Genomic DNA, 23,289 nt, shown 5'->3' with positions numbered 1-23,289 from the left:
ATTGGAGTATATACCATAGTTACTACAAGTTCGTTTAACGAGCACCCTGACTTATACGCCAACAAAATCGTTAACGATTTGAGAGTCATAGTGTCAAATCTCGGCGATAGGACGAAGAAAGAAAAAATGTCACTTGATTTATCTAGTAATGGAAGCCAAAAATCCAGAGCTCTTGATGATCTTGACAAGCTCACGTTAATATCGCTGGTGGCCAAAATTACTAGCGAATTAGAAAATCATCTAGGTACGAATGGATATTTTCCAACTGTTTTCTTTTAGTCAAATAAAAAGATTTACGTACTGATTATAATAGGTGTTCGAGATAAAGAGCTAGCAGAGTCTATAGTTGGCTTATACGAAAAATCTACCGATCTTGAAGATTTCAAACAACGAGTTAACAAGACCGGATTTGTATTTACAAAATCATTGATTGATTCTATTGACAGATTTATTCGGGCCTTGCATCCAAAATACAAAAAGAAAGATGGCACAAATGGTAGCAAGCACGAGTCAAGGCCGATCAAGGTGTCTGCTCATGACCGGCCATCACGAAGGAAGTACAGGGTTAGTGACTCCGAATCATCACCAGAACCAGAATCGACTTGGTCTTCCAGAAATTACAAATCACCAAGTCCGGTAACGTACAAAAGTCGAAAATTAGATTACGGCGACGATCATGGTCGGAGTTCAAGATATGATAACAGAAGCGAATCGAGGCGGAAGGAAAGTAGTCGCAGGCATGGCCATGACAGACATGAAGATGATTATCGAGATTTGCGCAGGCATCGTAACGACAGGGATGAGGACGACAGACATTTACGCAGATATGACAGTGACAGGCGAAAGTATGAAGAAGATTCAAGCTCCAGACGACGCGACCGTGACCGTGGCCGCGAACAAGAACTAGACGACGAACCTCAAATAAATAAAATATACATTGGCCGAGTGGCTAATCTCAAAAACTTTGGTGCGTTTGTTCAAGTTAACGGTCTCAAACAGAGTCGCGACGGATTAGTTCACGTGTCTCGCATTCAAAACGGCACACGTGTTAATCATCCAGAAGACATCTTGTCACGCAATCAGAAAGTTTTTGTTAAAGTGGTTGGAATTGATGGGTCCAAAATTGAACTATCAATGAGTGATGTTGACCAATCAACAGGTGAAGATCTGGCCCCTAATCTTCGATTGCGTGAAGCAGCATCAACGAGAGAGTATTCATCATCGTCAGGTTATAATACATTTCAAAAGAAGCCTGCAAAAAAAAGGTTAACCTCTCCAGAAAGATGGGAAATTAAACAACTGATCGCGTCTGGTGCGGTATCTGCGGGTGACTATCCAGATATAGACGACGACGTGATGGCTGTTAATGACGAAGCTGATCTTGAACCGGAGGAAGATATCGATATTGAAGTAAAAGAAGAAGAACCTCCTTTTCTAGCTGGTCAGACCAAGCAAAGTTTGGAACTAAGTCCCATACGAGTCGTTAAGGCACCAGATGGTTCATTATACCGGGCGGCCATGACTGGTACAACTTTGGCCAAGGATAGACGAGAGCAAAGGCAGGCACAGGCTAAAGAGGAAGCCGAAAGACAAGCAAAGACTACAAATCTTGGTGAACAATGGGAAGATCCAATGGTCAAGGCTGGTGAGCGAGTATTTGCGGATGATATTAGAGATGCCATGAAACAAAGGCAAGCGCCTGATATGCCTGAGTGGAAGAAAAGGGCACTCAATAACAGCAGCTCGTTTGGCAAAATTACATCTTTAAGTATCAAGGATCAAAGACAATCGCTTCCCGTATTTAAGCTCCGCCAACAGTTGATCGATGCTGTTCGGGAACAACAGCTACTAATCGTCGTCGGCGACACTGGTTCGGGAAAGACAACACAAATTACGCAATACCTGGCAGAGGACGGATTTGCGGATAAGGGTAAAATTGTGTGCACGCAGCCAAGGCGAGTTGCAGCCACGTCTGTGGCAAAGCGAGTTGCAGAGGAAGTTGGCTGCCGGGTTGGCGAAGAAGTAGGATATACGATTCGGTTTGATGATTGTACCGGCCCGCAAACGAAAATTCAGTACATGACCGATGGCATGCTCCAGAGACAAGTTCTGTTAGATCCAGATTTGAAGCAGTATTCAGTCATTATGCTTGACGAGGCACATGAGCGTACAATTGCAACCGACGTGTTATTTGCACTTTTGAAAAGTAAGTTTACAAAATGTGAAGAGATTATCTCATCACTCTTTTTTTTTTTTTTTTTTTTTGCTCAAAGGGATTGGCAAGTTCTAACAGTTTGCTAGAAACACTTAAGCGAAGGCCAGACTTGAGGCTAATCGTGACATCTGCGACACTCGACGCTGAAAAATTTTCATCATATTTCAATAATTGCCCGATTCTGTTTATTCCGGGTAGGACGTATCCAGTTGATGTCATGTTCACTAAGGAACCTGAAACAGACTATCTGGATGCTGCACTTATAACTGTCATGCAGATTCATTTGACAGAGCCACCGGGTGATATTTTAGTATTTTTGACTGGCCAAGAAGAGATCGATACCTCATGTGAGATCTTATTCGAAAGAATGAAAGCTCTAGGACCATCCGTCCCAGAGTTAATTATTTTACCAGTTTATTCTGCGCTTCCAAGTGAAGTTCAGAGTCGAATCTTTGAACCTGCACCAGAGGGAAAACGGAAAGTGGTGATTGCCACAAACATTGCGGAAACTTCCATTACCATTGATGGAATTTATTATGTTGTCGACCCCGGTTTTGTCAAAATTAATGCGTTTGATCCAAAATTAGGCATGGATTCTCTTGTGGTTTTACCAATTTCACAGGCGCAAGCTCGGCAAAGAGCCGGACGAGCAGGAAGGACCGGTCCTGGAAAATGCTACCGGCTTTATACCGAGTCAGCGTTTCAAAATGAAATGCAACCCAGCACGGTACCTGAAATTCAACGTCAGAATCTTTCGCATACGATTTTGATGCTTAAAGCCATGGGCATCAATGATTTATTGCATTTTGACTTCATGGACCCGCCGCCTACAAACACAATGTTGTCTGCATTGGAAGAATTGTACGCGTTATCGGCAGTAGATGATGAAGGATTGTTAACCAGGTTAGGCAGAAAGATGGCCGATTTTCCTATGGATCCTGGGTTGGCAAAAGTTTTGATTCAGTCAGTTGATATGGCTGCATCAGAGGAAATTTTGAGCATCGTGGCCATGTTGTCGGTGCAAACTGTATTTTATCGGCCGAAGGAAAAACAACAGGAAGCTGATCAGAAAAAGGCAAAGTTTCATGACGCGTCCGGTGATCATTTAACCATGCTAACCGTGTACAATGCTTGGAAGCAAAACGGCCGCAGTTCGCAATGGTGTTTTGAAAACTTTATCCAGGCTCGAAGCATGAAACGAGCACAAGAAGTCCGGGATCAATTGGTTTCAATCATGGAACGTTACAAACACAAGATCATAAGTTGCGGTGCGGATACTGATCGCGTGCGGAAGGCACTTTGTTCTGGTTTTTTCAGGAACGCGTCCCGCAGGGATCCTCAGGAAGGATATCGCACGTTGATTGAAGGAACACCAGTATACATGCATCCATCATCGGCATTGTTTGGTAAAAATCCCGAGTACGCTATTTATCACACGCTTGTTCTTACGTCGAAGGAATACATGCATTGCGTGACCACGATCGAACCTCGATGGCTTGTTGAAGCAGCACCAACTTTTTTCAAAGTCGCCGACCCATCAGAACTATCGAAGCGCAAAAAAGCAGAACGAATTCAACCGCTACATAATCGATTCGCTAATCCAAATGATTGGCGAATTTCACAACTTCGCAAGCCTGCTTCGAGGAGCGGAGGAACGTTTGGTTGATTTGAATGAGTGTATGATATGGTATATGTTTGCATGTATTAATTGAAAAATGTAAATTATTTAGAATTTATGAACTAAAGGCTGAAAAAAAAAAAAATAATAATAATTTTAATAACCGATATGAAACAATTGGCCTTACAGACGTACATATTCCCTATCAAAAAAAGACTGATTTTATTTTTTTAAAGCTTTTTTGAATGAGGAAAATAATAAGTTTTTCAATTATATGGTCAAATAAAATATAAGTTCTATTTAATACAATTAAAACTGAAAAAACGCATATTTATGTTTGATTACATGACAAGTTCCAAATTACCGAATTTTTTTTTTCTAATACAAATAGTTTATAACTATGGGTTATATAAATTATATTTACACGCTCACACTGTATCCTAAAAATCCGTTTTTCCGCCGGGCAAGGTATTTCCGAATCTCATCCGCTATCAGTACTGATGATGCAATCACAATCAGCAAGGCCAAATCAGTTAATGACAGGGCTTCAGTTTGGAAAACTCGTTGCAGGAAAGGCACATAAATTACTGCCAACTGACCCAATAACGAACCTCCAACTGCAAAATTAAAAATCTTGTTTGATCGTAGTCCTAATTCAAACACGCTCTTGGAAGCTGATCGACAAGCCAACGCGTTAAACATATCAAACAACACGAAACATGTGAACGTCATGGTCGTGTCCCTGGCCGTGACAACGCCGTCGTGCATCTCAATAATGTAAATAAACATGGTGCCAATAAAAATGAACACGGCAGATTGCACGGTGCGGCTAAGAAGTTTTCCGGTCAAGATGGGCGCGTTCCGGTCTCGCGGAGGCTTGGTCATGATGGCAGCATCGACCGGTTCGACACCTAGTGATTGTGCAGGCGGGCCGTCCATCAAAATGTTAATCCACAAAATCTGCATCGCGTTTAACGGGTTGGGCAATCCGATAGTGGTTGCGAGTGCAACCAATGACAACGCGGCGATCGACGTGGAAAGTTGAAACGTCAAGAAATTTTGAATGTTGGAAAAAATTGCCTTGCCTTCCTCGATGGCTGAAAGAATTGTGGAAAAATCATCATCGGTTAAAATCATGTCTGCAGCTTCCTTGGCCACGTCCGTGCCCATCTTGCCCATGCTAATACCAATATCAGCCATTTTCAAGGCAGGCGCATCGTTCACGCCATCACCGGTCATGGCAACCACGTCACCACGACCTTGCAACGCACGCACGATCTTCATTTTATGTTCAGGCGAGACTCGAGCAAACACGGTCACAGTGTTGATAGCTTCCTGCAATTCAATGTCGTTCATGGATTCAATCTCTTCGCCTTTCATGACAGCCTTGCCCCGCACGCTGCCTGAACCTCCATATAACGGAATGCCAATCTGCCTGGCAATGGTGCTGGCCGTGACCTCATTATCACCAGTAATCATGATTACTTTGACCCCACCTTGAGCTAACCGCCATATTGACTTGGTCACGTTCGGCCGTGGCGGATCGTACATGCCTAAAAGTCCAGTAAACGTTAATCCACTGGGATTCTCAGTCGTTTCGCCAGTGCCAAGAGCAAATCCAAGAACTCTCAACCCTTTTTGAGCCATGCTTTCGGCAGCATCAATAATTTTTTGTTTCCGTGCTGCGTCTAATGGTAATGTTTTGTTTGAGCTGTTTAAAATGTGATTGGAAAATTTAAGAACTATTTCGTATGCACCTTTGACATGGATGGTTGAACTTGCTGATTCTTCCGTCTTGGATGCAACACCCATCCATTTCCTGGTCGAAGAAAACGGTGTTTCATGAACTCTAACCCTGCTGTTCCGGACATCTTCTAATCTAAATTTTTCCAAAACTTCTGAAAGCGCAATGTCGGTAGGTGGACCGGCATATGATCGATCGTCTTGGTTATACCTTGAATTATTACAATTGGATCCAATCACTAAAGTATTCATCAATGCGTTATCACCATCAGCCGAAAGACCATCGACAACGTCGAGAAGTTGAGGCATGTCGATCGTCCATGCCTTTGTGACAGTCATGTGGTTCATTGTGAGCGTGCCGGTCTTGTCACTGCAAATAACATTAACACAGCCTAAAGTTTCTACCGAAGGCAGTCGGCGCATGATTGCTCTTCGCTTTGCCATGCGCAATACTCCAAGAGCGAGAGTCACCGTGACAATAATTGGCAAGCCTTCAGGGATTGCAGCAACCGCAAGTGAAACACCGATCGTGAACATCTCCAACCATGCTCTACCTTGAAACACGCCAACCAGGCAAATGCAAGTAATGACGGCAAATGACAAGTACGACAGGTCCTTGCCGAGCTTGTCCATGCTTTGTTGCAACGGAGTCTTTGGTTTGGAAATTTCATTCATCATGGCAAAAACACTTCCAAACTCGGTCGAGGTTCCGGTACCAATGACAATGCCAGTGCCATTACCATCGCGAACCAAGGTGCCCATAAACGCGCACGACCGACGCTCGTTAACGGGAATAACAGATGAAAATTGCGAGGCATCAATTGGATCCACCACCTTACTAACCGGTCTGTTCTCGCCGGTTAAGTTGGATTCGTCAATTTGCAAATCAACAGCTTTGACGATTCGCAAATCAGCCGGTATCCGGTCGCCTACTGCAAAAGATACCAAATCACCGGGGACAAGAATACTGGCTAATACAGTGGACGTAGTTGGGCCTCTAATAAGATGCGCATGATGTGGGACAAGTCGAGTAAGAGCTTCCAGTGATTTTTCAGATCGATACTCTTGAACAAAGCCCACTGTAGTAAAAAAAAAAAGGTCAATTCAATTCAACTTTGATGAGAAATAATATATAAACAATTAAAAATAAACATACCAGTAACGACAATGAGAATGGCAAGAGTGATTGATATCGCGTCGTCAAAGTTTCCCATGAAGAATGAAACCGCGGCGGACGCTAGCAAGAGCAGGATAAGCGGGTTCTCGTAGAATTGCTGCAAAAATCGCCAAATTATGCTGTCTTTTGTGTTTGTAGAAAGCTCATTCAATCCATGCACGCCTCGCCTGTAAGTCGCATCTTGCGGTGATTCAAGGCCACGCTCAAGTGAGGTGTGAAGCCTGGCGGCGGTTTCAGTCGCGGATATGGTGCAGTACGTTGCCGAAGGCGAACGAGTGGCATGACCGCCAGGCGTGTTCGTAAGAGGAATTGGCGGATCCATGGCAGTTCACAAGCCAATAGATATCGTTCGTGACTTGCCCCAGCAAAGGAAAAAAAAAATTGGCAAGCAAGAATTGGGCTGGGAGTACAAAACGAACGAACTTGGGTGGTGAGGGAGAAGCTACGCAGACAAGAAGAGTTTATGGTTTTTAGACATTTAAATGTTGCGCCCTCGACACCGACCACGCACGGTCATCGACACAGATATGGGGTGACAGCAGCGAACCTCGTTCATGTCGTTCAATGGATAGCATCTGTCTGTACACATATAATAAACATCTTATATCTATACAGATACTCAACAAGTCCTTTCACGGCATGACGTTTCAAGACGGTCAGGACTGTGCATGACACATAGCTTAAGTGTCCACTTTTATATCCAGCTCGACCACGGCATTAACCAAACGGGCGCTTACATAAGAGGTTTGCTAATGAGGCTGTGTTACAATAAGTGAAGATCATATAAAAACCACTGTAAACAAGCAATAATAAAACAATAAAAGAAATATATATATATATATATATATGTAACGCCCAACGCTCTCCGTAAAATCAGAATTTAAATTTCATGTTTGCCAAACCATCCTGCTGCAGTACCCACTGTCGTAGCCTATGCATTTTCCTCCAAAGACAATCCGGCAAGATGAACGCCTAGTCTCTTGTAAACCTCTTCTGCCGCCTTTCGGGCATCTTCCCAGATGCCTTCTTGATCAAGAGGAGTGGTCGACTTATCACAGGACTCCTCCTTATCCGGCTTGGATGAAAGAACCTCGACTGTAACTGTAGTCTTTGGCTCTTCTGGCTTGTCCTCGCTAGCTTGTTCTTTGCTATCAGACTCCTCATCTTGCTCCTTTTCTAATTCAGCAAGTGACTCAGGAATAAGAGTGTTGAACACTTGCATGTTACTCAAAGGCAGTCCTGGCGCAGTAGAGCTAACTCCATAAGCTAATGGCCACTCTACCAAATTAGGGTTGGTATCCTTTGTAGAGTTAAATGTGGGGAGAAGATTGACAATTCGCGGATTGATGCGCGGGGCTCGAGAGGGTTCCTGCTGTGGATATTCATGATGCTGCTGCTGTTGTTCGAATGGATATTCGGCCAAGTCATTTAAAAAGGCTTGTGACGACGACGATGATGATGATGATTGTTGATAACCAAAAAAATCTATGTCGGACGCGCTTTCAATGGACGAGCCAGGAATAGATTCAGGAGTTGAAATATAGCTGGCCGATGTTGAGGTTGCCTCCGGTGAAGTAGAAGCATTCAGACTCAAATTAGACAGGGCCTCGATAAGCTTTTTGTTTTCGGCTCGTAAGCTGTCATTCTCTGATCTTAACATATTTCCCTCAGTAGATTTTTCAGCCACGAGCTGCTCGAGATGAGTGATGTATTCCTTCCGTCGCAGTCTGAAATGACGGGCCGATACCTTGTTGCGCAACTGACGGCGTTCCTTGGACGAAAGCTTCTTGCCTTCTTCTGATTGAAGAAGACGCTCGTCGTCGTCCAAAGAGTTCAAATTAGGTCTCCTTTTCGACGTTGAAGATGACGCAGTGTTGACATTAGAACTTGCGCTCATAGTTCTTGTCATCACTTCATTGGGTAGTAAGATTGCTGGTTCGTCATGATCGGAATCCTCTGATTCAGCGTATGATGATTGTGGAGATGTCAGAATTGCCGGGTGAACCACTGCAGGGGGGGCAAGGTATTGTTGGGAAGCCACTAAATTATTCGGATCTGATTTCATGGCGCCTGCGACATTGAACGTAGCCTGAGACTGAGGATGGTCATACAAGAAATCATCTATCGAGAAGTAAGTGGCCATTATGTTATTGGATTGTTCAACAGAATGATAATGGTGATGATGACAGTTAATATGCCTTGCAGGATTGGATTCAAGTGTTTCCGGTAAACGAATGAAAAGCCTGGTGGCCGTGCCGGTGGTTATAAGTGTTGTGGCAAAGGGTTGAGGACGCGCGTCGCTCAGTAATTGTTTAGGCTTAGCGTGGGTCGGGTAACTTCTGTTCAACATGTTATGTAAACCAGCAGGCATTTAATATTATTATATACATAACTATACCTCTTAGTTTGTTTACAAATCTACATTATTCAACGTCTCCTGTCTCAGTCTACAAAAACAAAGCAGGTGTATTTTTTTTTCGTTATTGTTGTGTTTCAATTTGGTTTCTGTGCCGTATTATATATATCGTCGTCATGTCTCGCATTAAGCTATAATTTAAGGTTGGCGGCAATACCTGAAATGAAAAAAAAAAAAAATTTTAAAATAAAATATAAAAATGCTTGCATAAACTAGCTATACGTAATACAAGATGAGTTATATAGTTATCTATTTATAAATTAACCTACAGTACATAACCAATATATAGATAGTTCTACTAAAGCACGTACAATTATGATGCATGCCGCACATATTGTAAGATTACGTTTTATTACCGAAAGGGAAAAAAGTGCCCGTTTGGCAGGGGACTCATGTGTTGAAGAATGTTCAACAAAAGCAGTACAATACAAGGAAAAGGGCTCGGTGCCATCCATCACCTTCGGCAATCGCTTCAGAACGTCTAGCGGCTTCACGGGCCCTTTTCCTTGTATTGTATTGTCTTTGTTGACTATTCTTCAACACATGATAACCGTCCATCCACACAAAATCTCATTAATCTTTTTTTTTTTTAACTCCTTTATTTTAAGTACTTATAGAATTATAAATTTTAATGGACTATGTGGTTGTTATAGCGAGGAAAACTAGAAAATCTCGTGATGTGAAAAAGAAACTCAAGTCTGTCAAAGATGCAATTAGACTAGTCTCCAACCTGATATGACTTACCATGTGTACTTCGTATAGACATTTTCTTTGTCATGCGAGTTTGATCTTCGAAGTTTCTTCGTATTCATCAGGAAGACAATAAATGTCATGCAGTTTGGTTTTATAGTTGAATTTATAATAATTTGTAACGCTTTACTAATTATCATCAATTATCCTTCCCTTTGCCAAAAGACCATTCATCATATTGTCCGGCATAGCAAACATCATTTTATCCTCCTATAACTACGCTAATAACTCATAGGTAAATTAAAAAAAATAAGTTTTAAGTGCTAAAATCATAATTCATAAATAATCATCTCGGCATTAGTCATTAGACCTATCGGTTACTTTATTACTTGCTACATCATGACATTTTCGTTTTCGTTACTACCGGTACCTATATATACTTGACTGACAAAAAGGTATGCTCAGAGTTGCTTAATTATATTCAGAACTTTATATGCATAATTATTGGAATTAGACACAATGCATCTCCTGATTCACTGGTGCCTACATTTTAAATGCCATAGAAGACGCCTCCTCGGCAGCACCTAACATTACGTATAATAAAGATTTGAATTAACATTAATATTATTGCAATCTAGTTGCATTAAAAATTTTTTTTGCGCGCAAAAAAAGGGTAATTAGTAAACCAGCCAAGGGGTCGGGGACATGGGTTTTTTGTCCTCAGTTCATGGGTAGCAATCAATGATTTTCACTAATGTTTGCAAAAAAAGCTGTGAATGCACGATGGGTGAACACGTTACCAAGTCAAAACACTTGTCTTATTATGGTCATGATACCCACGCCGGCCTCATGTCCATTAATCGGCAGGCATATAAATAAATACCATATCTCGCCAGTTCTATGCTGATTCACGAAAAAAGTTCGGAATACAGTCCCACTGGTTCTTAGTTTTCTTCTTATTTGTATATATTTTTTTGTTGAAGGGATCATAGCGGCTAACTTTTTAAAATATATTTCTGTTCGCACGGTGAGTAATTCCAAGGGTGATTTCTGTGCCTGCAGATCTGGCAACTGGACTCGTGATGACATTCAAAAAAAAATTTAAAGTGCTCATTGACCGCAAGATTGATTATAAGTCAAACTTGCTTCGCAAAAACACTTGGCCAACTCTGAAATATATCCAGACTGCCGCCCAAGGAGCGTTGTTACATTCAGAAGCCCGACTACTGTCTCTCTTAATTAAGACCCTCGACAATTCTAATATCGGCAACGCATTTGTTTCTGGCATGAAAAAAAATTTGCATTTGTATAGTAACGAAAAAAACTTTTTACCACGATTTTCAATATTAGTTATATCGCTGGCTGTGTGTTGTCTCAATTCATTCTTAATCGAAGTGCGTCCGTTCATCTAAATTCATTTATTTGAACTTATTTGGTCATGCCATGTCATGTCTTTTCTGGCTGCAAAGGTCCTAATCCTGTATGAATCCTGAATTGGTTAAATGATTTGTTGCTCAAGATGACTGACTTGTAACATATGTATAAAGTTGCGATGTTCGATTTCTAACTGAAATGTTGGACGATGTCGTTGACTTTATTGGTCCTGGAAACTACAAGGCACCAAACCAAGAATATGTTGACCAAAATCTACAGGCTGACGGACATGCGGCCGTATTAAACGGTGTTGAAACTGAATTGCGGGATGATGAAGTACCAACTTGCAGACAACTACTAATATGGTAAGTTTCGGAATAATGGTATAGAAGTCAAAGTAAATCATTGGGTCATCGCGCAATCCTGAAACCTAGAATCAGACTGGAAACATTATCTTTAACAACATGAAATATATTATATTAGCTAAATTAATAAATTAAAAAGAACGTTGTATAGGGAACGACAAGTTGCAAAAAACTTTCTCAAAATGCACATCACCCCCTGAAAAATATTTTTTTCGAACAAAGGCGATGATGACACGCTGACGTCTTGGCGCACGTGCCAGCCATCGACTGTAAAGATCTGGCGGCGTATAAATACATCAACCATTTTCCTATCGGTTTATCTCATTCTCATCTACTTATCCATTAGCGTAGACAAATCAGGTTGTTTTTTCTCAAATGACAGGATCTATTCGAACATCAATCATTATCAACGCTGCTCCTGCCAAGGTTCGAGACGTGATTCTTGATTTTGAAAAATATGCCGAGTGGAATCCGTTTATTCTTTCAATTTCGAGCGATTCGGCAGACAAGTCGGTCGGGTCTCACTTAAAAGTTACCGTGAAGCCACCAAATCGAGACGAGGTTCACATGACACCGCACGTTACCGATAACTCGCCTGAATTGTTTGCATGGAGGGGCAAGTTTTATTTTAACTTCTTGTTCACCGGTCGTCATGTGTTTGAGTTTAAGCAAGCCGAAAACGGTCACGATACTGAATTCTTGCAATGGGAAGAATTTTCCGGCATTTTGCTCCCGTTTGTTGGTGGTGTTCTGCGGGATACGGAGGCAGGGTTCAAGGCCATGAATGAAGCGTTGAAACAAAGGGTTGAATCGTTATAGTTTACGTGGCTATTCCAGCTTTTTTGTTTTTAAAAAAAAAAAAAAGAAAAACATGGGAGGAAATGTACTATAAATAACCGAGTTTTTGTTAGTTTGGTAAGTAATAAAATAATAATCAAAAAATGCAAAACATCACTATCTACAATTAATTAGAAAGAAAAAATTTTAAATTGTCAGGTCGCAAAATTTTTGTTTATAAACTTTTTAAATACCGTATAGTGACTGCACTTTACTGGCTCAATAGCTTTTGCAGTTGCTTTATATCTTTAAATAATGTCACATACAATCATTTGACCTGAATGGTATATGGCATAAATAATCTAAATAATCTTCCATTATCCAGTCATGTATATAACAATTTAGATACTTAATGAAGTATACCCCCCGCCTTATCCGTGTCCGAAACTTTGAATGCGGAGATGAAAAAGGTAACAAACAGTAATCAAATTTCGAAATCTTCAAAATTACGGGAGCCTAATAGCGACTAAGTTCACCCAACCTCAAGCTTTTGCCAATTGATAGAAATATGATTCGATATTGCCATTACCATTCCTACCTAAATGCACGCTATGTTATAAAGTTCTGTTTACCACAATCTTTGTAAATCTGATCGCCCGTGAAAATTTACTATTACACAACATTCCATCACAACTTATAGACTTCATTCTAAGTCTGCAAGCTCTGGATTGAAATAGCAAGCAAAAATTATTCTAATTGTCGTGAAAACTGTAGCCAGATATGCAGCTTAATAGTAATTACACTTTACAAGGTGCTTGTACCGTCCCCTGGGACAACGATATATTAATTATATGTTTTCAATGTGATTTTTATAGCGCGGCGAGTTGCAAATGTCTGACTCAGATGATTCTTATCGAGCATCGTCTCCAGATTCAGATTATGCAGGATCAGTTAGTGACATTGACACTTCTCGAGGTGGAGTATCCACCAGATCTAATCGTGCACGATCAGCTTCGACTCGTCCGGCTGTTTCAAATGCAGACCTGAGGTCATCAACTGGTGGTGGTTACATATGGGAAGATTCAATCCAGCGGTCTTGGGATTTGGTTAAGGAAGATGCGGCTGGAAGTTTGGAAGGAATTGTGGCAGATCTGGTGCAGGCAGGTAAACGGAAAAGATTACATTACGACGCGACCCCGTTGCAACGAGGCATCATTCGGCATTTGATTTTAATATTGGACCTGTCGTCTGCAATGGCAGAGAAAGATTTGCGGCCTACCCGATACAAGTTATCAATTTCTTATGCGATTCAATTTGTGTCTGATTATTTTGAACAAAATCCAATATCGCAATTAGGCATAATTGGAATGACAGACGGGCTCGCAACTTTGGTAAGTCAACTTGGTGGCAACCCTTCAGATCACATTGCTGCTTTACAAGAATTACGAAATAATGACCCAAGTGGTGACCCGTCACTTCAAAACGCACTTGAAATGGCACGAGGTGCATTATAGTGAGTGGTTTTTTTTTTTTTTTTTTTTTTTTTTTTTAATTTCATTTTGGAAATTATGAGTTACATCTAACCTTACCACAGTCATGTGCCTTCACATGGAACAAAGGAAGTGGTCATAATATTCGGTTCACTTTTATCTTGTGACCCGGGAAACATTCACAACACGATTCAGACACTAAAAGCAGAGCAAGTACGTTGTCGGGTTGTCGGCCTGGCTGCCGAAGTTGCCATATGCAAGGAACTATGTATCGAGACAAATTCTGGTGACGCGTCCACTTACGGCGTGATTCTTAATGAACCCCATTTTAAAGAATTGTTATCATATTCTTGCACGCCACCGGCTGCATCACGTTCATCGTCATCAAAGAAGTCTTCAAACTCTGAACTCATGCGCATGGGGTTCCCATCTCGTATCGTGGAAGCGTCGCCAACTTTTTGCGCTTGCCATTCAAAATTGGTCAAGGGAGGGTTTGTTTGCCCCCGATGTCGAGTCAAGGTATGCTCCATCCCAACCGAATGTCCTTCTTGCAGTCTCACGCTTATTTTATCCACCCATCTTGCTCGCTCATATCATCATCTCATGCCACTTCAAAACTGGGATGAAGTATCATGGTCAGACGCGGCAAAAAGTTTTGCCTGCTTTTCATGCCAAATTGGATTTCAGCTACCTCCATCACACAAGATCAAGCTGTCCAAGAAAACTGGCAGCAGTCACGTGACTACGACTCATGGAAGCATCGCCAGGTCCAGTGGGCGGTTTCAATGTCCTAATTGCAGGCAACATTTTTGTATTGATTGTGACCTGTTTGCTCATGAAGTGCTTCATAACTGTCCAGGATGCGAATCATTTAAAAACAAGTTTTTACACAGAATACAAAACAAAAATGTTGGCGATCGTCTGTTACAAGATCCAATTAATGCACCGACGTAGTCGGAAACAATGAAGCATACATTTTTCCAAATTCTACCTTTTTTTTTTTTTTTTTTTGGCGTTATATTTGATATAGATTACAAAATATTTAATATTACTAAATTTATTCGATATTAGATTACCAGTTTTTGATACTAATCTGGGTAAAAGTAAAAAAACCAATAAAGTATGATTCATCCACTCGTCTAAGCTCTATATACAGAACGTAAAACAATAAAGGTAAGATAAAAAGAAGAAATAGCATGATGAAATGCATTTGAAAAAGTTCATTGGAAAAAAAAACCAGCTGAGTGATATCAATCAAAATGCGGTATAATCAATATATTTGTGCTTTTGTTTTTTTTATTTTTTAAATTTTTTCTTTGTGAAACTGAAAATAAAACCCAAGGACGCCGGAAACATATAATGCACTGTAAGTAAACCATTGTAGTGTTGAAAACAAACCTCCCATCGAATATACTGACATAAAAAATTAAAAATACAAATGTTATAATAAATCAACAAGACAAGATCGATGATAATAAGTTATAACTGCCTCGTCATGTTAACGTGGACGTCTGGCATCTCTAAAATTGAAATGGCTGCCGTGATGACCTTGTTGTTCATTTGATGACAACGATGACGATGATGATAATGAAGAAGGCACTGCCTCTGCACTATGACCATTGGTGACTGAAGGCACATGTACCGACTGAGTCTTGTAACGATCAACAAGCCATGTACATTTTGACCCCCATTTTGAACCACGAAGTGAAACCATGTGTTTTTTAATCTGGGCTGCAACCAGATCACGCTGAGGTTTGGTAGAACTCAGCAGAATGTACTGAATAAGGTAGTTTCCATAAGCGTCAGAAGCAACTTAAAAAAAAATATGAATTAGTATAGATTTAGTATCAAAAAATTTGAAAACACACTGTCAATCAAAGGAATTCTTGGCCTGTCTGGTCTTCCTTCGAACAATTTTTCAAGGTATCGATCCACAACCTCGGGGCCACCACATTTAATAAGTTTTTCAATTACTTTAGATGCAAATTGATCTGTGGAGTAAGCTACCGCATTTTTGATAACGATGGCCACAGCTCTGCTCATGTCGTTAGGTGCGCCATGTTCAACCATGTGTTGAATTACCCAATTGCCCCATTGGCCACGAGCAATTTCGTCAAGATTTTTTAACACTTCTTCAATGCACTGGCGCTTATCTTCTTCAACGCAATTTTCAAAAATGTTTTGCACAACCAAACTACCCGTCTCGCCCAGAGCAACTTGTGTCCACATGCCTTTTAACTCTTTGTTAACGTAAGCCATGATAGGTGGCGATTGACCTTTCCAGCTCAGTTCAAAAAGCTTCTGCCATACATGACAAGCATACCTATGCACAACCGTTTCAGATACGCGATTGAGAAGTTCCATAACCATGTCTGCTTTTAGCCTCTCATCAACACAATCAAGAGCTTTTTGAACGACGTGACATCCAAATGCATCCATGGCAAGAAGAAGCACGTTTCCTTGTATGGCACGAGCAATACTTTCAATTTGTTCTGGAGTGCCATGCTCAAAGCACCGCTGCACAAGAAAATTACCAAATCGGTTGACCATTAACAAATACGCCTGTTCAACAATTGCTTCAATAATGGCAAATTTTTGGTCAGCAGAGCCAATTTTCAGTTTCTGTTGTAGAAAGATTGATGCTTGCTGATCATTGTTGTTCACTATTTTATCAACAATGTATTTCCAGTTACAATTCACTGACCGTTCAAGAAGATGTCTGTAGTTTATTGGTTCGGTCAGCGCAATGTAATTGGCAGTAACAGCTGGACCACCGGGAATGAATTCCTTACTATGAACCGACAGTGGAGTTCCAATCGCGCCATATGCAGTAGATACATGTCGCATATCATAATCAGGTGACCAATTAGTGCCAATGCTGCCACTACCGCTGCTACTACTACCACCACCACTTCCATTACCTCCTTGGTTTCTTTTCCTACCACTTTGCGATGGCCACCCATCCTTTTCCGATGACGTCTGTAAATTTAGTGGTTGAGCAGATTTAAACGAAAATGACTGGGATAAAACGTCCATGTTTTTGGATCGTAAATTATTATTTCCCATGGGAAGCTGTGGATACCTACTATGCTCTGAAGTCGGACCCGAAACATTTTGCCAGATACTTGCACCGATGGGTCCATAGTCGGCGGGCAACCGATTAGACAACCGATTATGATCTGGCGGTGGTTGAGAATAAAAGACATCATCTGCAATAGGCAATGCCCATGTGTTTGAAAATTGAGTATCTGTCACGCCAATATTGTTTAATTTCATCTGAACATTCTGTAATTCATACCTTAGCCGAGCGATTTCACTTGTAGCATCCGATTGAATTTCCGGCATAAAAGCATTATCATCTTGATATTCTGCCAATTCCACAAATGGCTGTGTCAATAAAGTTTGCTTTTGCAGTTCAATAAGTTTTGCTTGGTTGTCAAGGTGACTTAATAATGCTTCACGTTCGACTTTTGCTGGAGATCCGGCGATATTTACAATATTCGAATCAATTTGCAGTGGCATTACTTGCTCGCCTGTAGAAGTTGGAAAAAAATAGGAAAAGCCAACAGATGGCACAATACTGGACTGAAATTGCTGTCGTGATTCCAATGTTACGACGTCGTCAAGAAGAGAAGCCGGCAAGATATGTTCGTTCTCATTTTCATGAAGAGACGAAGATGATGATGACATTTGCAAAAAAGTTATTTCACAGGTAGTTTTAATATGACAAAATGCTAAACAGGCTAAAACGACAACTAACTAAAGATGTTGGCTATGCTGTTAAAAAGAGGAAAGCTTGTATGGTAGTTTAAGATTACAATGGAACGGGGTAAACAGTTAACGAGCGGAGTTGCGTTGACGTTTGTTCCAAAACGGAAACCCTAGTTTCCATAACAACCACGCCAATAACAATTATATAACAATATATATATAACAATATGTGCAAATAAAAAAAATACTAATTTACAAAAACAATGTTTACTATATAGTATATACATCTACACAAATTTTTTTTGAAAGAAAATGAACGCAAATGGGAAATTTAGCCATTAAAATACGGCGTGGGGAATATACCAACAATGCACAGAGTCGGTCGGTGATCGCGATAAGATTGTTTTAGTCATTTTCTCATTTTTCCATAATCACCCAAAAACAACCATCAACAGATAATTGATCTCAATTTGTACAATAATAAATAACGACATGAGCATGAATGGCGAATGGCGAATGGCTTATGTATTATCGTTGAATAATAATAGTTCACACAAATCATCTGTATTATATAAGCGTCGTTCAATCTGAAGCACGTCAGGGTACGGGCTCTGATCACTGAAGAAAAAAGCAAGTGTTACCCGCCCTGCTGCAAGGGGAACTAATTTCCGATGCAGTATGACGACGAGGTCTTCGCAGGGGCCGTTTCGGTGAAGTATTAACTATATGCACCGTACTATATATACCTTTAACTATATATATTGTACTATAGAGAAGACAGGTTTGCACCAGTAGAAGCCAATTGTAATATGGATTTACCGTAACTGTAATTGATGGTTTGGTTCAAGCCGGGAACCCGTCCTATTTGTAGACACTATCGGAGTGGCAGTTAAGTTACAAATTTTCACATGTTGCAGCAGATATGCCGTTATCGCCATGAATTTTAGATACACAATGACTACCACTAGCCGCTTTCGAGCAAATGCTGCATGCCTGCGCACCCTGCGCACACTTCGAAACACTCATTAAAGCACAGAGGCGCAACCCGCGTTTATGTTAACTATCCATCAGCAATACCTGGTCTTGCAATTAATTGTATTACTCCATTTCGTCTCAATATCGATAGTCGAATAGCCACTTCATTCATATTATTTAAAATTTGGCTCTTTACCTCGTCTCGTGCTTAAACGTTGTCGCGGAATTCTAAACTACATCTCAGACGCATGTCGCCGACTCTTTGGGCGTACTTCGAATCTGCGCGATTAGCTCCTCCGTCTTGCTAAAAGCTGATAGCTAGTCATGGATCGGATAGAGGCACACAAAACTACAGGCACCTTAACAGGGAAGCCGTTACTGTATGAAGCTCTTCTATTTATCATCAATTATTTTAAGCATGTTCTAACGTGTACTTGTTACAGCTACTTCACGTCCATTTTCGTGTCTCTCGGTGTCTTCTTATTTGGATATGACCAAGGAGTTATGTCAGGCATCATCACGTACGTATCTATTGTTATTTTTTGTTTAAGTTGTTTAAAGTGCGGCGGATTATTGATTATTCTACACGAGTTGCACACGTCGTATAATGTCCTAAACTAACGTTTTTAGTGGTGAATATTTTCTGGATTATTTCCATCAACCTACAAGAGCGCAACTTGGAACAATGGTAGCCATTCTTGAGATTGGTGCTTTAAGTAAGTATCTCCAGTTTTTATTAGTGACAAGCCATCATTACTAATTGCTCTAGTTTCCTCACTTATCGTGGGACGTATCGGCGATATCATTGGTCGTCGTAAAACCATATTTTATGGCTCTATTATATTTGTTATTGGTGGAGCTTTTCAAGCTTTCACTATTGGCATGAATTCTATGATTTTAGGCAGAATCATATCTGGTTTTGGTGTTGGCATGTTATCGACCATCGTACCAGTCTACCAATCTGAAATTTCACCTCCTCATCATCGCGGACGATTGGCCTGTATTGAGTTTACCGGAAACGTTGTTGGATATGCATCATCAGTCTGGGTAGATTATATTTGCAGTTTCCTTGAGAGTGATCTGTCGTGGAGAATCCCTCTTTTCTTGCAATGTGTTATGGGTTCATTGCTTTTTGCTGGCTCGATGATTATTTCTGAAACTCCTAGATGGTTGTTAGATCACGATCACGACACTGAGGGTATTATTGTCATTGCCAATCTCCACGCTGGTGGTGACACCGAGCATCCTCGTGCCAAGCAGGAGTTTAATGAAATCAAAGAAAACGTGCTACTTATGAGGGCGGAAGGAGAACGAACTTATTCTGAAATGTGGCGCCGCTATAGAAAACGAGTATTGATCGCAATGTCTTCTCAGGCGTTTGCCCAACTTAACGGTATTAACGTCATTTCTTATTATGCGCCTCTTGTTTTTGAGGAGGCCGGCTGGATTGGCCGAAACGCAATTCTTATGACCGGTATTAATGCTTTGGTGTATGTCGCTTCCACAATTCCTCCTTGGTTTTTGGTTGATCGCTGGGGTCGTCGTGCTATTTTGCTTTCGGGAGCAATCGTCATGGCCGCCTCACTTTCACTTATATCATACTCCATATACCTAGATGTTCCTTCTACGCCGAATATGGTGGTACTTTTCGTTATTATATATAATGCGTTCTTTGGATATTCTTGGGGTCCTATTCCGTGGTTGTACCCTCCCGAAATTCTTCCACTTTCTGTTCGAGCCAAAGGTGCGTCGCTCTCGACCGCCTCAAATTGGGCTTTTAATTTTGTTGTTGGTGAAATGACTCCAATTCTTCAAGAATTAATCGCTTGGAGGATGTATTTACTTCATGCCTTTTTCTGTTTGATGTCATTTGTGTTGGTTTACTTTACGTACCCTGAAACAAAAGGCGTTTCATTAGAAGACATGGATAAGCTGTTTGGAGATTCAGTGGCTCAGACGCCTATACCGCGAGATGATTTGGATGACCTTGAAGATGGCCGCCGCCAATCTGTTAATTCATTGGCATCTTCTGCCAGGCCCTCTGAAGAACAGGCATTCATTGACAGGCCTCGGTCGTCATTAAGTTTTGACCACCAGCGAAAAGATCGTGGTCATTACAGGGAAAGGGAAAGGGGTCATGAAGATTAAGTTAGCAGCTAGCTGTGCTTTCGGCTACAAATAGACGTGACGGGGAAGATAATTTGTTAAATTAGTTTATATAGGAGCACCGTTTGCAGCATTTTTTTTTCTTTCTTTTGCTAAAAGGTTACTGATTTCAACGGTCGGAACTTGTTTTTTAGGCATATTGTGTTACATTAGGATGGATATAATGTAAGCCGGTTGAGGAGTTTCCAATAAATTATATAACTATTGTTAAATATAGTTTTTTCTGTAATTTTTTTTTTTGCCCTGATAAACTACCGTTTTATAAAAAAAAATAAAATCTTACGCGCTCAATGAGTATGAGACAAAGAATTTGCTAAGAGAGTACGCAAGGTTGAGGCGATGATATTGCTACTAATGAAAACAAGTTCAGCATTTAAAGTGATAACAAAAAAAATTTTTAGGGATAATATACTAGGCGTGTCTAATGCATGGCAAAAATCCTTATTAATGATATTCATCAAACAGTGGGTATCGCATCAAACAGTGGGTATCGCACAGATTTTTTTTAATGCTTCTAGCAATAGCTGCGACTTTCGTATTTTACGGTCTGTTGTTAAGGCCTGCCAGCGGTTTGAGGACAATAGTTTGACAAGCACAGAATGGCCTGGTATAGACTTTTTGCATGCGTTTTTACGTAAAAACGGGTAATAATCTTTAGATTGGAGAGGTAAGGTATTCGTCGCGGTGGTGGTTGCTCGCATGTCAGTTAGGCTGCTGCCCCTACCTGCCAAACGATGGCCTGCCGGACCGTTGTTTCTGTCTGCCCAAACTCTCGTTCCTTAGGAACGGGCATCCCGGCCGCTTAATGACCGTCCAACCTCCTCCAATCAAAGATCACCGCCTGTTTTCATGCAATCCTATATGTGACATAGTCAGGCGAAGATTCAAGACCCACCGAAATTCTCAGCGCAGACATAAAAAAATATTTTAAGATGGACACTTTAGAAGGAACCACGAAACAACGAAGTGACAGCAGAAATGGATATTTACGCTAAGTGTACCTAATAAAAAATACTATTGCTCTATACGATTTGTCTATGCTATATGATTAATTACAAGCGATTGCACAAAATTCTGACTTACATAAGGTAAAATAACTAATAATAGGGTAGGGGTAAATTGGCTACCGGTTCAGGGGTTGTCAATTGTCAGCATTACATAGTATTTATCACACGACATACGAGATAATTGATGACGGTCGTAAAAAAAAGGTGCTGCGTTAAATTATAAATACATGATTTATATATTCACTAGAAATTTATGTTTTCTTGAATAATACTGTCCCAGGCGTACCAGGAATGAGTTCGTCGTCGGACAGGAAAAGCCCGTCCATTAATTCATTCACTCTGGACGCACTCATAGCAAAGATCCAAACTTCAAGGCAAAGTTTTGGATGTCCAAATCAAAGAAGGCATACAAATGAAGAAGTTATTAATGCGTTGAAGCAAGTATGGGTTTCCCCTGGCACTGCTGAGCAATCAATTGACCAAGCAAACCTTGCACGAAACCAATTGCCAGACAATCGCAGGACGTCTTTGTCCGACACTGACACAACCAGCAATACTTCAGAGGCAAAAGATTATGAAATTTCGGTTCGAAGTTTAAAAAGGTATCGCCTGCCCAGCTTACATAGTCTTTATAAATCATGTTCCAACAAGCGTTTTGCTGATAAATTCAGCGTTATGAATCACGAAAAAGCATCTCGACCAAGTCGTACAGATAACCATGAAACAACACAGCAAAATTTGGAATACTATCATGCATTATTGGATTCAAAGCATGATTTTTCAACTGAACTTCCAATTGGTGAAGCCTTCGTGAATCCAGAAATAACAAATTTGGCGCATCTTCTTCATGTTTTGAGTGGCGATATCAATTCCGTTTCGTACTCGGCAACAGTGACGACGAAGTACGTGTTTCTTTGGCTTTTTTTTTTTTTTTTGGGCAATTTTCTAACAGAGAACTAGGTTAGAACTCAGCCAACTTATTGCTTTGATTCCGTCTCGATTGAAAAAGCACATTATATGTGCTTATCGTATCATTAATTCCAATGCATCCAACAAAAACGTCTTCATATATAAATTTAATTGCTCTACAGAGGATACTGCTGATCAATTGCGAAGTTATCATAATACCGACGAAAATGGAATTTTGGAAAAAAATCTAATATAATTAAGGGTCATTTAATCGACTTATAAGTAATTTTATTTTTTATTATGACAATAATAGCAAGGAAGTTCGACGAGCCTGGGCAAGTATTCATCTAGAAGGTCACAACGCTAAATTCGAGAGGCATGATCGATATACTATCTAAATTATTGTATTTGACATTTACCTATCAAGTGTTACCTTTTTTAATAATGATGGTCGAGAATTTAAGACACAGAAGTGCAATACCTGACTGACATTGGATATGCCCAGCATAAAAGTTTGTCATAGTTTTCATTTTCATTTTCATTTTCATTTTCATTTTCATTTTCATTTTGGTTTTTTTTTTTTTTTTTTTTTCGTTTTCTTAAAACAATCCGGAACATTCATATTTTCCATATTAAACAAATTTTTTATAATGTAC

General features: G+C 40.4%; 9 protein-coding genes across 9 annotated transcripts; 6 read left to right on the top strand and 3 right to left on the bottom strand.

Annotated features, from left to right (window-relative positions):
- The first annotated feature begins 38 nt into the window (after window positions 1–38).
- On the top strand, window positions 39–4,113 carry V1514DRAFT_311424 (P-loop containing nucleoside triphosphate hydrolase protein). Its single transcript, XM_066925794.1, has 3 exons — window positions 39–244; window positions 314–2,206; window positions 2,302–4,113. Exons 1-3 carry the CDS (start codon window positions 127–129, stop codon window positions 3,879–3,881), a joined length of 3,591 nt encoding a protein of 1,196 aa, XP_066781332.1. The 5' UTR covers window positions 39–126; the 3' UTR covers window positions 3,882–4,113.
- A 13-nt stretch (window positions 4,114–4,126) lies between these two features.
- On the bottom strand, window positions 4,127–7,197 carry V1514DRAFT_311422 (uncharacterized protein). Its single transcript, XM_066925793.1, has 2 exons — window positions 6,733–7,197; window positions 4,127–6,655 (listed from the first exon to the last, which is right to left on the bottom strand). The coding sequence occupies exons 1-2, from the start codon at window positions 7,073–7,075 to the stop codon at window positions 4,254–4,256; spliced, it is 2,745 nt and encodes a 914-aa protein (XP_066781331.1). The 5' UTR covers window positions 7,076–7,197; the 3' UTR covers window positions 4,127–4,253.
- A 56-nt stretch (window positions 7,198–7,253) lies between these two features.
- Window positions 7,254–8,997, bottom strand: V1514DRAFT_298414 (uncharacterized protein). The gene has a single exon (XM_066925489.1). It carries the CDS (start codon window positions 8,894–8,896, stop codon window positions 7,685–7,687), a length of 1,212 nt encoding a protein of 403 aa, XP_066781330.1. The 5' UTR covers window positions 8,897–8,997; the 3' UTR covers window positions 7,254–7,684.
- A 1,722-nt stretch (window positions 8,998–10,719) lies between these two features.
- V1514DRAFT_336801 (uncharacterized protein) lies at window positions 10,720–11,760 on the top strand. The gene has a single exon (XM_066928595.1). The coding sequence runs from the start codon at window positions 10,942–10,944 to the stop codon at window positions 11,269–11,271; it is 330 nt and encodes a 109-aa protein (XP_066781329.1). The 5' UTR covers window positions 10,720–10,941; the 3' UTR covers window positions 11,272–11,760.
- Window positions 11,761–11,862: 102 nt separating this feature from the next.
- Window positions 11,863–12,550, top strand: V1514DRAFT_336800 (SRPBCC domain-containing protein). The gene has a single exon (XM_066928594.1). It carries the CDS (start codon window positions 11,974–11,976, stop codon window positions 12,415–12,417), a length of 444 nt encoding a protein of 147 aa, XP_066781328.1. The 5' UTR covers window positions 11,863–11,973; the 3' UTR covers window positions 12,418–12,550.
- A 708-nt stretch (window positions 12,551–13,258) lies between these two features.
- Window positions 13,259–14,997, top strand: V1514DRAFT_298410 (Ssl1-like-domain-containing protein). The gene is made up of 2 exons (XM_066925488.1): window positions 13,259–13,888; window positions 13,970–14,997. The coding sequence occupies exons 1-2, from the start codon at window positions 13,266–13,268 to the stop codon at window positions 14,817–14,819; spliced, it is 1,473 nt and encodes a 490-aa protein (XP_066781327.1). The 5' UTR covers window positions 13,259–13,265; the 3' UTR covers window positions 14,820–14,997.
- On the bottom strand, window positions 14,962–17,691 carry V1514DRAFT_369618 (armadillo-type protein). Its single transcript, XM_066929952.1, has 2 exons — window positions 15,734–17,691; window positions 14,962–15,677 (listed from the first exon to the last, which is right to left on the bottom strand). Exons 1-2 carry the CDS (start codon window positions 17,553–17,555, stop codon window positions 15,364–15,366), a joined length of 2,136 nt encoding a protein of 711 aa, XP_066781326.1. The 5' UTR covers window positions 17,556–17,691; the 3' UTR covers window positions 14,962–15,363.
- An 887-nt stretch (window positions 17,692–18,578) lies between these two features.
- On the top strand, window positions 18,579–20,950 carry V1514DRAFT_298403 (general substrate transporter). Its single transcript, XM_066925487.1, has 4 exons — window positions 18,579–18,931; window positions 18,995–19,072; window positions 19,182–19,267; window positions 19,321–20,950. Exons 1-4 carry the CDS (start codon window positions 18,876–18,878, stop codon window positions 20,697–20,699), a joined length of 1,599 nt encoding a protein of 532 aa, XP_066781325.1. The 5' UTR covers window positions 18,579–18,875; the 3' UTR covers window positions 20,700–20,950.
- Window positions 20,951–21,893: 943 nt separating this feature from the next.
- V1514DRAFT_336790 (uncharacterized protein) lies at window positions 21,894–23,225 on the top strand (the record flags this gene model as incomplete). Its single annotated transcript, XM_066928593.1, has 2 exons — window positions 21,894–22,626; window positions 22,685–23,225. Coding segments are annotated over exons 1-2 (811 nt in total), but the record flags the coding sequence as incomplete, so codon positions are not given.
- Window positions 23,226–23,289: the final 64 nt, after the last annotated feature.

The sequence above is a fragment of the Lipomyces japonicus genome (assembly GCF_038497905.1).
Source record: "Lipomyces japonicus strain CBS 7319 unplaced genomic scaffold V1514scaffold_53, whole genome shotgun sequence".
In the NCBI taxonomy this organism is placed as follows: domain Eukaryota; kingdom Fungi; phylum Ascomycota; class Lipomycetes; order Lipomycetales; family Lipomycetaceae; genus Lipomyces; species Lipomyces japonicus.
This window is presented reverse-complemented; position numbering and strand designations above follow the sequence as displayed.